This window comes from Sus scrofa, chromosome X (assembly GCF_000003025.6).
Source record: "Sus scrofa isolate TJ Tabasco breed Duroc chromosome X, Sscrofa11.1, whole genome shotgun sequence".
Classification (NCBI taxonomy): Eukaryota; Metazoa; Chordata; class Mammalia; order Artiodactyla; family Suidae; genus Sus; species Sus scrofa.
Window position 1 is genome coordinate 122,331,371 of NC_010461.5, and position 18,895 is coordinate 122,350,265.

Sequence of the window (18,895 nt, forward strand, 5' to 3'; positions counted from 1 at the left end):
CACGCGCCACCCCAGCCGGCCCACTTCTAAAGGCCTAAGGTGGCGAGGCGACCATGGCGTGTCAGTGCAGTGCCGAGATGTCACATCCCTGAGCTTGTCGCCCTCCTCCTGGGAGCAAATGCGCTCCTCAAAGCCAGGTCCTCATTCATTTTAAGGAATGCCGCTTTTAAGGTCCCTTGCTAGCGTTGACTGTATGTTTGCAGCATAGACTCAGCATGCATTTAATTACTTCTAACCTTTGACTTAGTCCGTATCAAGATCCGGGATGGGTCTACCTAGGAAATAATTCTTTGCAAAAGACGTATGATTTGATTTGATTTTAAGTCTAGGATAAATCCGCCCCAGCTAAACTGAAGGTGCTGAGAGACCATTAGGCAGAAGAGCTTTTTGTAACGCAGCTCTCCTGCCTGTGCCTCTTGTATTTCTTATTTTTATTTTTTATTTTCTTTTTGGCAAGAAAGGCCTGAAGTGTGTTTTTTTCCCAGCAAGACTGGGCTTCTCTCTTCCTAAGTCTCATCAGCAGTTGTTTCAGTCAAAGGAAATTCATGGTTGGTGGAAAAGGCAATTATACAAAGACTGTGGCAGTCTAGAAGGATCTGGAGCCCTCATCGTGAGTCATATGTTGATTGTAGATTCAGATATGATGCTTACAACAAATGCAGTGATATCGTATATACAGTCAAATACATTTTTGGCCTTTTCTCAGTTTTGGAGTAAATATGTGATCTAAAAGATATTTCAACATTAAATTTTTTCTAACTATTAGGACGAAAAGAGTTTGATAGGAACACAGCTTCGGAATTACTGTGAATGCGAGAAAGAATATGTAATCCAGGAAAACTCAATTGGGGGTGGGTTCTGCCTCGGGCTTTGCATATCTGGCCTTAAGGGGTCAGAGATTAAAAGAATGGCTCACAGAGCAGGTTTAAAGGAGCCGGGGCCCCCCTCTGTCCCCTTCATGCACTTGCCCCATCAGTCATCCCCTTTCTCTGGCATCTGCTGTCTCTTTTAGGCTTTCGTCCCCTAAAAAGCAGTCAAGTGGTGGACCAGCTTTCCTCTAAACAACTGTCCCATCCCTTACTTCGATCCAAACGTCCAGAAAGAATATTCTAGTCTGTCCATGTCTCTGGTTCATTCATTCCTCCAGCCCATTCTAGTGTCCAGTTTTATTGCAGGTACCGTCTTGCAAGTGAGATCTCTTACTGTGGAATCTAGTGACTCACTTCAGTCCTCGTTCTGCCGTCTTGACCGCTGTGCCCAGTCTCCACTGCCTGTCTTCTCCTTAAACGTAGGCATCCTGGTGGTGGTGCCCTCTCAACCTTCTCCCGGTACTCGCTTTGCCTCGATGGCTTCATTTAATCCATAGCTTAAATTGGCATTGTTCGGAGTTCCCGTCATGGCTCAGTGGTTAACGAATCCGACTAGGAATCATACGGTTGTGGGTTCGATCCCTGGCCTTGCTCAGTGGGTTAAGGATCCGGTGTTGCCGTGAGCTGTGGTGTAGGTTGCAGACGCAGCTCAGATCCTGTGTGGCTGTGGCTCTGGCGTAGGCTGGCAGCTACAGCTCCGATTCCACCCCTAGCCTGGGAACCTCCATATGCCTCGGGAGCGAGCAGCTCAAGAAATGGCAAAAAGACCGAAAAAAAAAAAAATTGTCATTGCTCATTTCTAAATCTAGCCCTGACATTGGCCTTGCATGAAGCTTGATGAGCCTCTCCAACACCGTCCTCTCAAGTCCCCGAGAATCATAGCTCCCGAACCTCTCCCCATCTCCCGAACCTCCTCGCGGTTCGCCAGACCCACTCTGCAGCCTGCACGCCGCTCGGTTGGGATGACCCTCCCTGCCCCCATCAGTCACAAAATGTATTGAACTGAAGCTTGGTAGATCCGCGGCATTAGTTTCAGGTAGACAACGTAGTGATTCAGTATTTTGATAGGTTACACTCCGTTTGAAGTTGTTATTATTTTTTTTTAATTTTTTTAATTTTCCCACTGTACAGCAAGGGGGTCAGGTTATCCTTACATGTATACATTACAATTACATTTTTTCCCCCACCCTTTGTTCTGTTGCAACATGAGTATCTAGACAAAGTTCTCAGTGCTACTCAGCAGGATCTCCTTGTAAATCTATTCTAATTGTGTCTGATAAGCCCAAGCTCCCGATCCCTCCCCCTCCCTCCCCCTCCCATCAGGCAGCCACAAGTCTTTTTTCCAAGTCCATGATTTTCTTTTCTGAGGAGATGTTCATTTGTGCTGGATATTAGATTCCAGTTATAAGTGATATCATATGGTATTTGTCTTTGTCTTTCTGGCTCATTTCACTCAGGATGAGAGTCTCTAGTTCCATCCATGTTGCTGCAAATGGCATGATGTCATCCTTTTTTATGGCTGAGTAGTATTCCATTGTGCATATATACCACATCTTCCGAATCCAATCCTCTGTCGATGGACATTTGGGTTGTGAAGTTATTATTATAAAATCTTGGTTATATTCCCTGTACTGTACATGACATCCTTGTATCTGATTTACAGGGTCCCCTTTCTCATTCCCCTGCTTAGCCTCTTGTAGCCGTATCAGCCCCAAGTCCTGTCGGTTCTGCTTAGGAGTAACTCGCCTTCTTCCCATTTCCTCCTGTGGCTCCCAGCTCACTTCCTGTCGTTCAGTTTCCTTCCCTTCCAACTTACCCTATACCATGCTGCCAGGTTTTTGTCTTTTTCTTTAAATTTGAGAATGATTGTGTCAGAGTTCCCTGGTGGTACAGTGGGTTAAGGACCTGGCATTGTTAATGCTGTGGCTTGGGTTGCGGCTGTGGCATGAGTTCCATCCCTGGCCCAGGAATTTCCACATGCTGTGGGTGTGGCCAGAAAACAAAACAAAACTAAACAAAACGCTGTGTCACTCTGTGTCCCTCTCTCCAATAGGCACAATTCCCAGTGGCTTCCCCTGGCTTATATCCTAGACTCCAAGCACGCAGGACTGCTCTGTGCCCCTCTGGCGAATCCAGAGTGTTCTCAACTCAGAGTCTGGCTTCCCCATCCATTGGACCTGCAGTCTCCTCATCTGTTGCCGTGCGAGTTCATCTCGCTTCTCGCTTTTTGGGCTTTGCAGGTCCTTCTGCTGGAGCAGTCCTCTCACTGTCTGCCTTGTGTCATAATTGCGTAGCAGTTGCCTGTCCCCTCCTATGCCGTGAGCTTATCAAGGTGGGGGCCAGCCTTTCTTTACCCTCTCCCCTCAGCAGAACGACCTCTGCATGGGGGCTGTGTAATGACAGCTTTTCTAGTTGAACTCAGGTTTCGTCCTAAGCGCGGGGAACATGCATCGTATGGAAAGAGACGGGGTGGGTTTCTGGATATTGTGGTTCTGTCACCAGACCATAGGATTCTGAGTAGCTGTCCTGGGAGTGGTCCCCAGAGGGGTGATTGCTCAGGTCTGTGGTGCTTTGCCGTATTTTTCATATCTGTGCTAGGAATCTCTGCTTCTTTCTTCAGGAAGTCAATAAAGTGAGAAACTAGAGAAAAAAGGGGGAACTGAGTTGCTCACACACAGTTTTGGAAAATTACATTCTCTGAGTTTTAACCACTAAAAATCATCAAAAAGAAAAAAAAAAAAGACTAAACGAATCACCAAAACAATACAAGATGCAGATAAAAACCCATCAGTTCTTGCCATGGCTTCTGGAATGTTAGCCCCTGCGGTTCCATTCAACAGAGACAACTATGTCATCAGTCAAGTTCATTCCAAAGTAGCGGCGGTGGTGGGGAGCCGGGAAGGCAGATGAGCAGGCGTAGCAGGATGAGTGAGCCCTAGTCCCGCTGGGGATGTGACAGAGGTGCCGTGACAGATGTGTGTGGGGTGGCTGACGTTCAGTGCCATAGGAGCAATGCACAGGAGGCCCAGTGGGGATGCACAAGAACACGGGAACACCTCAGCCTAGACTGGAAAAGCTTGGGTGGAACCGATCGTCATGGGTTGGGCCTCGGAGGATGGCTGTCATTTCCAGCGAGCGAGGACGTCGGAGGAGGTGGCGTTTCAGGCAGAGGCGCGACCCTGCCATGGGCCCGGCAGAGGGCAAGCCGGAGGCATCGCAGAGCGCTCGTGAGGGGAGCAGGGGTGTTCGGCTGGAGCGTGGGGGCCGGGAGCTAGGCTCCCCTGGTGGAGGGCCTGTCAGCACGAGGAGCGTGGACTTTGGGGAGCAGCAGAGACCTCCCGAAGGTCTTGAAATAAGTGGTAAGAGCTGACACCATGTCACCAAGAATACTTAGGACAAGGGGGCTTGGGAAGCCAGGTGCCGGAGCGGGGGGCATCAGAGGGCCAGGGAGATGCTTGTGGGTTGTGCAGACAGAGACCACAGGCCCCGTTGCCTGGGCAATCGTTTGCTCCCCAAGAACAGGGAGAGGGCCGAATCATCCTTCCTTCTGGGGGCTGCGGCCTGAGTGGTGGGGGACTGGGGAGGCCACAAAAGCATTTCCTTCAGGGAAGCTGGCGGAACAGAGCGCGCGGAGGGAGAAACGCGTGCGGTCTTGTTCTTGGGGCATTTAGCGTCTTTGAGGGAATTTAGGGCAGTGATTGCAGGCCTGCCCCTCAGAAAAGGGAGCCCGAGGTGGAGACCTGCAGTCGTGGTTGTCCGTCTGTTTGGGGTTGTGGATTCCTTGATGACCTGGTGTCAATTAGGGTTTCTTGGTGCGCGCCCCCTTGGAAGCTCACCTGCGGGTCCCAGGTGGAGGAAGCCTGGGGTGTAGGAGACGCCCAGAACCAATTTCTCAGGGGTGAAGATGGGACGGGAGCCAGTGAGGCGAGTGGGGAGGCCCTCGGGGTGGGGTCTTCGGAGGGGGTGATGGGTGTGCGATGCGGCGGAGTGGGGGGGGGCAGGAATCAGGAAGAATCCTTCCGATTGGATGGTCACCAGCTCCTGGTGGACTGCTTGACTCCAGAACCTTCTTTCCTCACCGTGTATCCCCGGGCCCTGGTGCGGTGCCTGGCCTACGGTTGTTGAACGTTTTTGAATCACAAGAGATGGCCTGGATGGAGGGGAGAGAGTGGGTGGTGGTCTTGTTTGTTTGTTTAAAGCAGGGCCAGCAGCCAGCCAGAGGGAAGGCGGCTGCCCTCTCTGTGTCCAAGGCGAACGGGAAGCCTGCTTTTGGAGCGGGCAGAGGGGGACGGGATGAAGCCCAGTTTGCCGGGCAGTTTCGGAAAGGAGAGGGACAGTTATTCCCCCGAGACAGGAGGGGAAGAGGTTTCCCAGCGGCCGCAGCGGGCACCCAGCGCAGGAGTGCGCCAGACAGGGCTTTCCTGGAAGCGGCATCTCAGCCTGTTGCGCTGAACAATGCAAAAGGCGCTGCTGGAAAAGTAGCGCTTTGTGGAGATTGTTGACACTGTCGAAGCAGCTGCGGATGATCTCAGCGATTTTCGCTGGCCCCAGACGTCAGGACGTAGCTGCCGCTGCGGCCGCGAAGTGGCGAAGTGGCGTCCGGAGGCCGAGAGTGCTGGATCCGGACCGGGGCGCTGGGAGTGGCGGGGAGCGGGCCTCCTCCGCCGCCAGCAGACCTGGCCCGCGGTGTCCTTCCCCATTAGTGCATTCAGCTGGGGCTCACGCTTTGAATTGAACTTGAGCAGCGTAGCCACGCACGGTGGACCCCTAAGCGTTAAGCCAATTGTTTGGAGATGTCAGTCCACTAAGACTTGAAAGTCGTTTAGATTAATTTCTAGTTTAACCAAAGCATTTCTTTTTTTTTTTAACTTTTTAAAATTTAATTTGATTTTTTATTATGCAATGAAGTTATTACATTTATAGTGGTACAAAGATCATCACAATCCAGTTTGATAGGATTTCCATCCCACACCCCAGTGCTCCCCCCACCCCCCACACTGTCTCCTTTGGAAACCATCAGTTTTTGAAAGTCTGTGAAAAGCATTTATTTTCTGGTTTTATTTTTCTTTGGCTTTTCAAACATACAAAACCATACCACGTTCTCCACCTGCATTGTACCTCAGTAGTAGTTGTAGGTAAATGATACATTTTTTTTTTTTTGGATAAGAAATGTGACACTGCCTCTGATATGATGGGTTTTTTTGGGGGGGGGTTGTTTTGTTTTTGTTTTGTTTTTTGTCTTTGCCATTTCTAGGGCTGCTTCTGCAGCATATGGAGATTCCCAGGCTAGGGGTCGAATCGGAGTTGTAGCCGCCAGCCTACACCACAGCCACTCGGGATCCGAGCCGCGTCTGCGACCTTACACCACAGCTCATGGCGACGCCAGATCCTGAACCCACTGAGCGAGGCCAGGGATCGAACCCGCAACCTCATGGTTCCTAGTCAGGTTCGTTAACCACTGAGCCGTGATAGGAACTCTATGATGGTAATTTTTCTAAAGGCAGGAACAAAAAGTGTGTACACATGAACAGAGCCTGATAGAGCTGCAGAAAAATAGTTTAATTGTTGGAGTGGTTCGTTCCGTGCCAAAGTATCTTTTCCACTGATTCCTTTAGTGTTGGCTCAGTTTTCTGCTCAGATGGCATAATCAGAGATAATGGGAACTTGTTATTGAGTCATGAAATCAATTTACCAAGTTGTAAGCAGCATTTAAAAAAAATTTTTTTATTATAGTTGATGTATAATGTTGTGCCAGTTTCTGCTGTACAGCAGAGTGACTCAGTCATACATACATGGACATTCATTTTCTCACATGATCTTCCATCGTGTTCTATCACAAGTCACTGGATATAGTTCCCCGTGCTCGAGAGCAGGACCGCATTGCTTATCCATTCGAAGTGTCAGAGTTGGCATCTACTAACCCTAAACTTCCAGTCCATCCTTCTCCCGAAAGCAGCCTTTTTTAGTGAAGTAGAAGAGAAAATATTAAGAGCATAACACGTAATATAGTTAAGTATGGTTTCATGCATCATTTCTTTCAGTTATCCGTGTGTGTGCGCGCGCGTGCGTCTAGGTCATGGTGAAGGTGTGCGGCTTTCTCTTAGTCATAGTCTAGAAAGTTTGATCAGCAGTCTTGTAGGTAATGCTAGACTCTGTGGACTAAAATGTATTTTCTTTAATCGTGATGCTAATACAGTCACTGAAACAAATAGCAGGACACTTTGCGACCCTGACCGCCCATCAGCTCCCAGAGTAACACAAAGTAGGAAACCCCGAGGCGCCGGAGAGCTGAACCCAGCACGGCAGAAGCGTGCCAAGCGCAGAAAGCCACACCTGCTGTGTGTCTGTCTGGGCCTCCTGACCACCCCCCAGGCGCTGGGAGGAGGCACAGGCGGGGTACCTGCTGGCTCTCACCTTGAAGGAGAAGCAACGGGCTTGCGAGGCGGTGCCGTTCCCACCTGTGTCCACTCTGGCTCTGACCCCTGGCGCCCTCTGGCCGGCGTAATGCCATGTAGGTTGTCCAGCGGGCTGGGGCTCCACCTGTCTCTTGATCAGGGCGGGTAGAAGTGATCCCGTGCCTCCCTTTTTTCAGTTCAGGGATGGGAGCGCTTTGACAAACAGCTTTGAGATTGTGCGCCAGACTCAAGTGGAGCGGTCTCTTACTTTCTAGGCTGAGTACAAAATTTGGTAGATAAAAGCAAAACGCTTTTGCAGCTGGGGCTTAAATGGGAGGCCGGGCCGGGCCGAGCTCGCACCCGCTCACTCCCTGCTCCGCCTGGATGCGGCCTTTGACTGAAGCCTGGCTTCCTGCTCCGTTTTCTTTTCTGGCCGGGTCTCTCTTTTTGTTTTTTGAATAAACAGTAAACTTGGCTAGTTGAGGGTCTAATCGTGCTTTTCAGTCTCCTTCCTTCCTGCCTCCTCCAAGCTGTGGCCCTCTGTTCTCTTTCAATCTCTCCCAGCCTCGGGATGTGCGTGGCCGGACTGTCCCTGGAGCTGCCTTCGGTGTCCCGAAGCACGTCCTCCACAGCCACGCAGCTCTCACTCGTTGTCCCACAATCAGCCTCGCACTCGGGGGCACGATTCTTTTGAAAGTGGCTCCTACACCCTGTGAGCCCCCAGCCTCTCCCACCACCCCGTCGTTTGACTCCAGCCACCCCTCTTTTCAGAGGTTTTTATAAACCATTGAGGAGCTATTAGAGTGAAACTGCATCTCTCTTGGTTTATACTTCTTCATTCTCTGCAGCTTCTGCCCATTTTCTTTTGGGATTTTGGTCTTTTTTATTGTTATTCATTGTAGGAACTCTATGCATTGCAAATATTTTTCCCATTTATCTTTTGACTTTTCTTAAGGTGGCTTTTGCTGTGGAGAATTTTAAAAACGCTTATTTCATAGAACTTATCCATTTTTGTGCATGCGTGTGTGAGACTAGGGTTCCTGCCGCTCCCAAGTTCACTGATGGGCTAGGAGGATTCAGAGGACTCAACGTAGAGTCATACTCACAAGTCTCGTTTACTCCAGCAAAAGGATACAGAGCAGAAGCAGCAAAAGGAAAAGGAGCCAAGTTGGGGGGGAGGGGAGCAGGGCACACGGCCAGAGTTCGCTGCCAGTGGAGTCACTCAGGACACAACAAGTTCTGACAACCCATGGGAAGCAGGACTCACCAAGGAAGCTCATTGGAGACATAGCACCCAGGGTTTATATTGGGTGCTGGTCCTGTGGGCAGCCTCTGCCTAGCACGTACCAAACTTCCAGGCTTCCAGAAGGAAAGCAGGGGTTCAGCTTAAAACACATTGCTCTTAAAAAGATTTTAGGCACCGTAAACCACTCTCCTCGGGTAGGGATTGGTGGGCACTCTCCCAAAATCCAGGTTTCCGGATGTCAGCCAAAGACCAGCCATGCCACAGGCCTTTCCTCCTCTTCTTCTTTGTCTTTGTAAGGGCGCGCCTGTGGCACACCGGAACTGCATCTGTGACCTGCACCTCAGCCCACGGCCACACCGGATCCTTAACGCACTGAGCAAGGCCGGGGATGGAACCCACACCCTCACAGATACTAGTCGAGTCCTTAACCCATTGAGCTGCAGTAGGAACTCCTGCCACAGGCCTTTCTAAGGAGAGCAGTCTCAGACCTGCTAGGTTGACTCTAATACGCACTTGCTTTTACAGCTTCCGGGTTTTATATCCCAGGTAGGAAGGTCTTTCCCACTCAGACCCATAAAAAAATTAACCCATGTTCCTCTAACACCTTAATTACAATGTCATGTTGGTTTCAGGTGTACAGCGCAGTGATTCACATAGCTATGTGTATATTTTATATATATATATATATATATTCTTTTTCAGATTCTTTTCCTTGTAGGTTATTACAAAATACTGAGTTGAGTTCTCTGTGCTGTATAGTAGGTCCTTGTTGGTTTTCTGGGGTTTTTTGGGTTTTGTTTGTTTGTCTTGTTTTTTTGACTTTTTACGGCCACACCCGCCACATATGGAGGTTCCCAGGCTAGGGGTCTAACTGGAGCTATAGCTGCCAGTCTACGCCACAGCCACAGCAACACCGGATCCTTAACCCACTGAGCAAGACCAGGGATCGAACCCGCAACCTCATGGTTCCTGGTCGGATTCGTTTCCGCTGCACCACAACAGGAACTCCGGTTTTCTATTTTATATCTAGTAGTGTGTGTGTTAATCCCAGCCTCGTAATTGATCCCTTCCTTCCCCTTTCCCCCTTTAGTAACCACAAATTTGTTTTCTGTGTCTGTGGGGCTATTTCTGATTTCTTTTTAAACATTGAAACATTTGATCCGTTTGGAGGGTGTCCGGGGTTGCCGCGTGAGATAGGGAGCCCACCCTTTCTCTCCCTTTTGTTGCAACACCAGGGATGACTAATCCACTGGTTTGAAATAGCACCTTTATTGCACATTGAGTTGCCCTCTGTATTTGGCTTTATTGCTGAATGTCTCGTTTGTGGCATCAGTTGCTCTTCGTGCCCCCATAACCGGCTGGTAGCTGTTGAGACCTGGGAGGATGTCGTATCTGAACCTTGAGCCTCCCCTGTTCCTCCTTTTGCATTCCCTTCCTCCCTAGTTTTGCTCAACAGGCATTTAGGGGAAGCCTGCAGTATGGCCGGGCGCTGGAGCAGGAGCTGGCACCCACTCCCTGTCCCCAAGGCGCACAGTTTTCCCTGGTGGCATGAACACATGCCTACGATGCAGATGCGGACACACAGGCTGTGGGGAGAGGGGGAGTCGGGGTGGTGTCGAGGAAGGCGCCCTGGAAGGGCCAGTGCTGGGAAATGAGCAGGGGCGCTGCCAGGCAGAGGCGGACCTGCCCGTGACACTGAAGGGGCGGGGCCCAGGCTGGAGCCACATGGGGGTTAGAGTCTGGCATACGTGCGGGGGCAGCGCTGGGCCAGAGCTTGCAGAGCCTGATGTGCCCCGAGAAGCTTTGTTTCTTAAAGGTGAGGGGAGCCATTAGAGGGGTTTAGGCAGGAAAGTAACGCGATGACATTTCAGCTTCAAAAAGATGGCTTGGGAGTTAACCCACGTGGCTCGGTGGTTAACGAACCCAGCTAGCATCTGTGAGGACGTGGGTTCGATCCCTGGCCTCGCTCAGTGGGTTTAGGATCCGGCGTTGGCGTGAGCTGTGGTGTAGGTCGCAGACGTGGCTCGAAACCCATGTTGCTGTGGCTGTGGTTGTAGACCGGCAGCTACAGCTCCGATTCGACCCCTAGCCTGGGAACCTGCATAGGTCGCGGGTGCGGCCCTAAGAAGACAAAAAAAGAAAAAGAAAAAAGATGGCTTGGGCTGCAGCATTTAGAGTAAATAGGGCAGAAGTCCTTTTCCACCGGTGTTTTTAAGTCACCTCTGAGTGTGGTAATGAGTCCTTGAAGTGGGGCAGTGGAGAGGGACAGGAGAGGATGGATTTGAGAAAGTTCTAGATCAGATCAGTAGAATTTGCTCAGTGACAGATATAGGGGGGCTGAGATGACAGGGAAGACTCTAGCCTGGGTGAACGGGTCAGTGGAGGGGCCGGTGGTTGAGTTGGGGAAGGCAGGAGGGGAGCGGGGGAGAGGCAGCGTTTCAGCGACGTGGCCCAAATTGCCAGGAGAGAGAATCACAGCGAGAAGAGGTGCAGCCCTGAGAAATGTCAGTTTTAAATGATGATGATTATGGACAAGTAGTAGTAAAGAATGTTCTTTTTCTAAAATGATTTCCATTGACATTTCAAATGTGCTTCTGTGGTCCTTTCCCCAATAAACGCATTGTACATGTACACGTGAAGGTAAAGGGTAGCTCGGCAACATTAAAGCCATTTTCTCAGGAAAAGTGGTAGAAATAGGGCCAACAGAAATGTAAATGGAACTCCATGGGCCAGTTGCTTTTTAACCTGCGAGGCTTTTGTCAGATTTTTGGATTAAATTACTCTTGATGCAGTTGTATGAATTGACTGTGTCGACTCGTGTGAAAAGTGGCTCAACTACCTTGCATGGACTCACTACCTAGCGCGAAGGTGTTCCTTAGAATTAGTAACTTTCCGGAGTTCCCGTCGTGGCTCAGCAGTTAACAAACCTGACTAGCATCCATAGGGACGCGGGTTCAATCCCTGGCCTCGCTCAGTGGGTTAAGGATCCGCCGTTGCTGAGAGCTGTGGTGTAGGTCACAGACTTGGCTAGGATCTGGCGTTGGTGTGGCTGTGGTGTAGGCCAGCAGCTGTAGTTCCCGTTCGACCCCTAGCCTGGGAACCTCCATGTGCCACGGGTGTGGCCCTAAAAGACAGTAAGACCAAAAAAAAAAAAAAAAGAATTATTAACGTTGCCGAGTTTCAGCATCCTCTGGTTCTTCCTTAAAATTTTAGACTTTTCCCCCTTAACTTTAGTAAAAGCATTATTTTTCTTATACAAAGGGGTTTTAGTTAAGTGGAACCTAAAAGATGAAAGTGAGATCATTTTACGTGGCTGTGCCCTTAAATGGTAGATGGAAGCTTTTAAAAAGACGAATGGCAGAGTTCCCTGTTGGCTCAGTGGGCTAAGGACCCAGCCCTTTGCCACTGCTGTGGTGCAGGTTTGATTCTTGGCCCAGGAACTTACACATACAAAAAAGGAAGAAAAAAAAAATACGAACATCTTCAATTTCAGAAGTTAAATTAGGAAAAAAAAGGCTCACTTAAATTTGTGGTCCAACATTGCCGCATTTTATCAGGAATGAGTTAGCGACCGGTCCCCTGAAATTTTAAGGCTAGATATTCAGAGATGTAGTTTGTTTGCTTCATAAAAAGGTCCGCTTTCCTAAAAATCGTGTCCTTTGTGTGGTGACAGCATCATCTGAAGGCACCATTAAATCTACATGGCTTATCAGTTTACTTCCCTGAATACTGTGAAAATTGTTTTCTTCTTTAACCGTCTCCCTTTTGAATGCTCTTCATTTGTATAAATCTGATGCTCAAACATCCAACTCTCCCTCGTCCAAGAAAGGCGCTCATGAATCGCTCAATATTGATAGATTGTATTAAATAAGAATAAATTCATTCGAGGCGTTTAAAGCTAGTCAGTGCATCTTTATCTAGGTGTCATTTAGAAATAATGGCTAATTAAGTGAAAGCTAAAATCTGTTGTCATTTCGGAGTTGTGCCCCCATAAGACACAACGTGATAAATGTAGCTAAATTAAAATGACAAGTTACATCCTCTTTGTCAGAGCTGTTTTTATCCCTGGTGCGAAATCGGAGATTTTCATCTCAACTTTGTCCTTTTAACATTTTTCAAATGTTACATTGTGCTATTTTTAATCCTGGAAAAATGCACATGATTGCTTTTTTTTTTTTTTTTAATCTCCATGCATGGTATCTCTTGACAAGTAGGAATCTGAATTGGTGAAATGCCCAAATATTAATACAGAGCCAAATAAGGGAAGACCTGCTCACTTGAAGCCAGGGGTGGGCGCCAGAGAGTGGATGTTTGCTGGTGTCAGGTTCCGGCTTTGCTGCTTTGGCGCTTGGGTTCTCCAGGGTGCTCACGCTGGGGAGGCTGAGCAGGGGCTGCATAGGCCTTCCCTGTACATTTGTTTTGCAACTTCTTGTAAATCTATCCTTATTTCAAAATAACTTTTAAAAAGAAAAAAAGTAAAGCAGCCCCCCCCCCCAAATAGCTTCACCACACAGCCGCCCTAGGCAAGATCCCTGTGTGTCCGGTCTATTCCATGGCCCCGAGAGGGTCCGGTCCTGCCGGGGGGGGGGGTCACAGGCACTGGCTGGCATGTTAAGGAAGCACCCCCACCCCCTTGTCCTGAGGCAGAGGCGGGGGAGGACCCAGGTCCAAGAAGAAAACCCTGGAGGGCTCCTGGAAGGAAGCGCCCCTGAAAGCTGACCTCCGGCCAAACCCGTCTCTGCCCCAGACTCTGCTGAGCTCGGAGCGAATCCTTCTTGGGTTTCGCACAGGCCAGGAAGTGAGATCACTAGGAGACGGAAAACTGCGCATCGAGAAGAGAAAGTAAAGGGCAGCCAAAAATCTCAAGACATGTAACCCGCTAACTTTAGGTGCTAACAGACCTTCAGGCAGGAGCCGTAACTCGCCTTGTAGCAGGTACCTGCTCGTCGGGGATTTGGTCCTCGTTAATCGTGAGGCACAGGGATGAGTGGGCTTTGTTGTCCTTTGCTTTAATGCTTCGTATTTTTTTTAATTTTTTGGTAGTAATCCACCTTTATGTTACTCTGCTGAGAGCCTGTGCTGTAAGTCTTGTTTTCTTCTCTGAATCTTTCAGGAGAAAAAAGGGAAAAATGAAAATGTCTGGGCAGTAAGTCCTGTATATTCAACTTTAGAAAAGAGCATTGGTTCCCATAGAGCACTTGCCTCGGCAGCGCTGAGGCTTTAACAGCTTCCTGTTCACGTTGTGTTTGCCTTTCTCTCAGAGCTAACAAGTAATGCTTTTAAAGACCAAATGTGTTCTTGTCACTGTAAACTCATTTATTTAGAGGGTTAAAATATTGCTTTGAGGAGTTCCTGTCGTGGCTCAGTGGTTAACGAATCTGACTAGGAACCATGAGGTTGCGGGTTCAATCCCTGGCCTCCCTCAGTGGGTTAAGGATCTGGCGTTGCCGTGAGCTGTGGTGTAGGTCGCAGATGCTGCTTGGATCCTGTGTTGCTGTGGCTCTGGCGTAGGCTGGCGGCTACAGCTCCGATTTGACCCCTAGCCTGGGAACCTTGGGAGCGGCCCAAGAAATGGCCAAAAAAAAAAAAAAAAAAAAAAAAAGGACAAAAAAAAAATATTGCTTTGAGCACCTGATCTTTTCCACCCTAAGCTCCAGTTCAGTGTTCAGTGCATCGCTTGTATTTCATGACAAGAACTATCTGGCTGTTATGTGATTCGTAAATTTCCCTGAACTGTTTGAGGTCCAAGTCTGGCTCTCAGCATCAAGAGTCCCCCGGGAGCCCCGTCCGTCATAGACTTCACATGGGCACGTTTCAGGGATGAAGGATGCCAGTCCCTGACTCGTCCTATATATCTGAACATCCCTCAGAAGGTCAGGCGTCATTCCAGAACAGTTGCCTGAGAAGGGCCGCCTGATAGGTCGATGCCTTGAGGACACTGTATCTTTCCCTTGCTAATGACAATGCTTTCATCTCACTTGTATCAGATGTTAAAGAGATTATAGAGAGAATTTTGGTGTGGACTGTAGCACTTCATCTTCGGATGACAACAATTTCGTATCCTTACATTATGCTTACCAGTAATTTTAACTTAAGATGGAAGAGAGCATCTGAAGCAAAGAAGGAGTCGCTTTATTATTCATGCTCGAGAGGCGGTATGTTACCTCGCAGATGCTGCCGGCGACTCCAAGGAAGGACGCAGGTGGCAGTAATACACGTGATGATTTTTCTGGAGAGAAAGCTGTGGACGGCCTTTCAAGTTAGCAGTCTTATTCTTTCTTTTTAAAAGGCCACCATATTTACTTGGCTTCTTGGGAAAGATGCCAATATCTAAAAACCAAAAATGAGCCAAAACCATGTTGGGATCAGGAAATTATTTCAAGAAAGCAAGTTCTAGGTTTTCTTCTAAAGCGAGTACAGCCTTCTGTCATCTGCACGTATGTCACCAGCGCAGCATTCCGCAGTATTGAGTAGTTCCCCGGGCCTGGTACTGCCTGGCACAGTATCCGGTGCTCAGAGGGCACCAGAAGGATGCTCGGACACGGTCCACAGATGCTCTTTTCACCAAAAGTCCCTGTCTTTGAGCTAAACTTCAGTGAACAGAATTCGCTTGTTTTCCGTGGTGGTTCTGAATAATCGGGTATTGCTGTGGATTCAGTATCAGCCTAAAGCCTGCGGCAATTGCTTAGCTAGGCCCACGTCATTGCTCCTGTGCCGTCGCAGAATAGACAGCACTCGGGCCCAGTGCTGCTAGAGTTGAGACTTGCTGGGGGTGCTGTATGTTTTGGAAAGTTCAAGAAGACGGTCCAGAGAGCATACTCTGGATGAGCTTTCACTTTAAACCACTTGCCACTTAAATACAGAAACCCACTACTGTTCAGCAATGGTTTCCCCGAAATTCTCTGTCATGTAGGGGTCGGGGGAACACTGGCATTCGAGATCACAGGCTGATGGCAGGCAAACGGGCGGGAGGGAGGTACCTGGAGGAAAAGCGTTTGTGCCAGGGCTGCGTGAGGCGTCCCGTCTCCATTGGGTCAGCAGAGGTGTGTTCCACTGATGTGGGCCAGACACTGTGCGGGGTACTGGGGATCCAGGGTGGGAGGTTAGCAAGCGTCTGCCTCCATGGAGCTTGTGGTCTAGAGGAGGGGACAGCGGGGCCCGACAGTAACAGACAAGAAAGTATGTGATATGTCACGTGGTCGTGACCAATGGAAATGAAGTGGGCAGGAGAGCGGTGTTTTCCTGTAGGTGCCCCGTAAAGCCTCTTTGATCGAGGTCGCATTTGAGTAGAGGGGTGAAAGCAGGAAGGGAGGAACCCAGCTGGAAGAGCAGGTGCCAAGGCCCTGAGATGGGTGTGCGCTTGCCGCTTCGACGGAGCAGCGCCGAAGGCCCGCGTCCTGGAGCGGATTGAGCGGGAGGAAGCGCAGGTGTGGCCCAGGATGTGGCTGGGTGGTGACGGCCATAGGCCATCGGAAGGACTTCTGCTTTTACTCGGAGGGAGATGGAAAGCCACAGGACAGGGAGAGGATTTGACCCGACTTAGGTTGTTGACACTGTCACTCTTGACTTTTCGAGGGAGAGCGGAAAGCCGGGGACTGCTCAGGAGGTGTTATTGTAACCATCCAAGTGGAGGTGGTAGAGCCTTAGGCCAGGTGGTGGCCGTGAGGGGATGGGGGTAATGCCAGGGCGTGGGGTTCAGTCAACGACAAGGGTGGGGTGGCTGTGGGAGGGCAAGGTCGGGTCGGCGCAGTCCCTCCGAGGCCATCTGCAACTGTGCGGTGGTCGCTTGTGTTGCCACGTCTGGGGATCGCCGTAGGCGCTGCGGAGTGATAGATACTCAGGAGCCACCAGGATACAGATGGCATTTGAAGTCATGAAATTCATCAGTATCACCTCGCGAGCGAGCACAGAGAAGAGATGAGAGGTCCGAGGCTTGTCATTTCAGAGATCAGCAGCATCGATTCCGAATTCACAGAGAACAGTTAATTAAGAATTTTCCTGAAGTTCCCGTCCTGGCGCAGTGGAAACGAATCCGACTAGTAGGAACCATGAGGTTACGGGTTCGACCGCGGCCTCACTCAGAGGATCCATCGGCCATGAGCTGTGGTGTAGGTTGCAGATGTAGCTCAGATCCTGTGTTGGCTGTGGCTGTGGTGTAGACCGGCAGCAACAGTTCCAATTAGACCCCTAGCCTGGGAACCTCCATGTGCTGTGGGTGCGGCCCTAAAAAAAAAAACAAAAGACAAAAAAAAAGATTTTTCCTAACGTTCTGTCACCTTCTTAATAGAGTAACACATCCTCGGTCCCTTTCGAGACAGTTGTACTGTTTAATAATCATTGCTGAATTTTCTTTTTTAGTGTCTTTTATCTGATTGATTGCTCACACTGTTTAAAATTGATAGGTACTTTGGGGTCCGGAAATCGGATTTTTGTGCAATAGCATTAAAAATAAACACCAAAGGAGATGCCTGTAGCCATAGAAAATTGAGATCTCAAAAGTAATTATTAATTAAGATAGAAGGTGGTGAAACTCTAGTCTGAATTTTCCACTGTTGTTTATCTCTTGAAATTCTCGGTTTGGGTTGTGATTTCATGGTAGGAGAGTCTGGTGAGAAATCAAAGGATGTAGTGTTAGTAGCTTCTTAGTTCCTCTACACTGAACTCGATGTTTTTTGTTTGTTTGTTTTTGTTTTTACCTTTTCTAGCCAATGTTTGCATTTTTAAATGAAGAGAAGTTTAATGTGGACGGATGGACAGTTTATAACCCAGTTGAAGAATACAGAAGGCAGGTGAGTCAGTAGATCCTGTGAGATGTGGTGCATCTCGAACCTGCGTGGTGATGGTGGGCCATTGGTCATGCTCTTTGCGAAGCAGCAACACCCTTGCTAAGTCTGTGTTTCACGGCAGCGCTATCAAATGGCTTAGTCTGTCTGTTTAAGCTCCTTCCACAGCCATGTTCAAGCTGCCTCGAAGGCTCCATGGCTAAGTTTTGTTTCCTTCCCCTACTTGGAGAACATCAGTTTGGGGTTGTTCCTGAAATGAATCAAATATGCAGAGTCTACAAAAGCCAAATTTCTACACCTCACTACTTAGGAGTTGATGTCACTAGGTGTTTATGTACTGGTAGATTTTAGTTATGTTCATCTCAGTTCATGGATTCCAATGAATTAGAACTGTTCTTCCTGTAATGATGACGCTTCTGAGAAAGCTCTGACGGCTGTCAACTTCACCCGCGTGCGTGTTCGTGGGCCCTGACGAAACAGGAGACTTTGGTAGGGTGTTGCTGTTCGGGAGCGAAGGTCCCTGGTGGCATTCCGGAGATCTGCCTGTTAGAGACCAGTACCCACACTTCGACCTCTGCCATAATCGAATCAGGGGACAGCTGGGAGTTTCATGATGAGACTTCAGAATCCTCATTCGGCAGAGCTTTTAAAATAATCAGGAAGTTTTTGAGTTCCCATCGTGGCGCAGTGGTTAACGAATCCGACTAGGAACCATGAGGTTGCGGGTTCGGTCCCTGCCCTTGCTCAGTGGGTTAACGATCCGGCATGGCCGTGAGCTGTGGTGTAGGTTGCAGACGCGGCTCGGATCCTGCGTTGCTGTGGCCCTGGCGTAGGCCTGTGGCTCCAGCTCCGATTCAACCCCTATCCTGGGAACCTCCATATGCCGCGGGAGCGGCCCAAGAAATAGCAACAACAACAACAAAAGACAAAAAGACAAAAAAAAATAATAATAATAATAATAATCAGGAAGTTTTGTTGAAAGGTTTAAGAATCCAATCAAGGCAGTGAATGTGAAGTAAAATCGCAGAACCCTCAACTTGAGAAGAACCTTCTAGCCACCGCCTCCGCTACCAGGCGCCTGGATTGGGTTCCCTGTTTAGCCTTGATGAGCGGCTTGTGTGTTCAGAACACCGGGCTGTGAGAGTTTCCCCCTAGAGCACACGTGTGAGGTAGTCTGCCCTGCTGCTTCCAGAAATCAGCTTTAGACTGTTGAGTTTTCAAAAGCTGCGTATACCTCCCATTTCTCTCCTCCCCCCCCCCCCCGTGGGCAGTAAGTTCTTTTTTGTTCCTTCTATCGAAGTCTAGTTGATTTACAATGTTGTGTTAGCTTCTGCTGCACAGCAAAGCGATTCAGTTATATGTATATATGCATACTTTTTCAAATACTCTTTTCCATTATGATTTATCATAGGGCTATCTCGCCTTTGACCTCTGTTCTGGGTCGGCACAAGGACCATTAAAACATTTTGCATGTTTTGGAGACCTCGGTGACATTACGTATTCAAATATTTACCTTATTTTTGGAATCTAATGACAAGATGAAGGCTTATTTCTTTAGGTCAGAGCTTGTAGCTTGAAGCAAAACAGTTCCCGTTTTTAGGA

The 18,895-nt window shown here is 48.9% G+C and overlaps 1 protein-coding gene across 12 annotated transcripts in view; it reads left to right on the forward strand.

Moving 5' to 3' along the window:
- The window catches only part of MTM1 (myotubularin 1), a 92,399-nt gene that overhangs the window by 44,467 nt on the left and 29,037 nt on the right, over nucleotides 1-18,895 (forward strand). For all 12 annotated transcript variants that reach the window (XM_003135463.6, XM_021080840.1, XM_021080841.1 and 9 more), the window contains one exon: nucleotides 17,216-17,299. In XM_003135463.6, coding sequence (XP_003135511.2) covers nucleotides 17,216-17,299 — 84 coding nt within the window. The remainder of the gene's footprint in view (nucleotides 1-17,215; nucleotides 17,300-18,895) is intronic.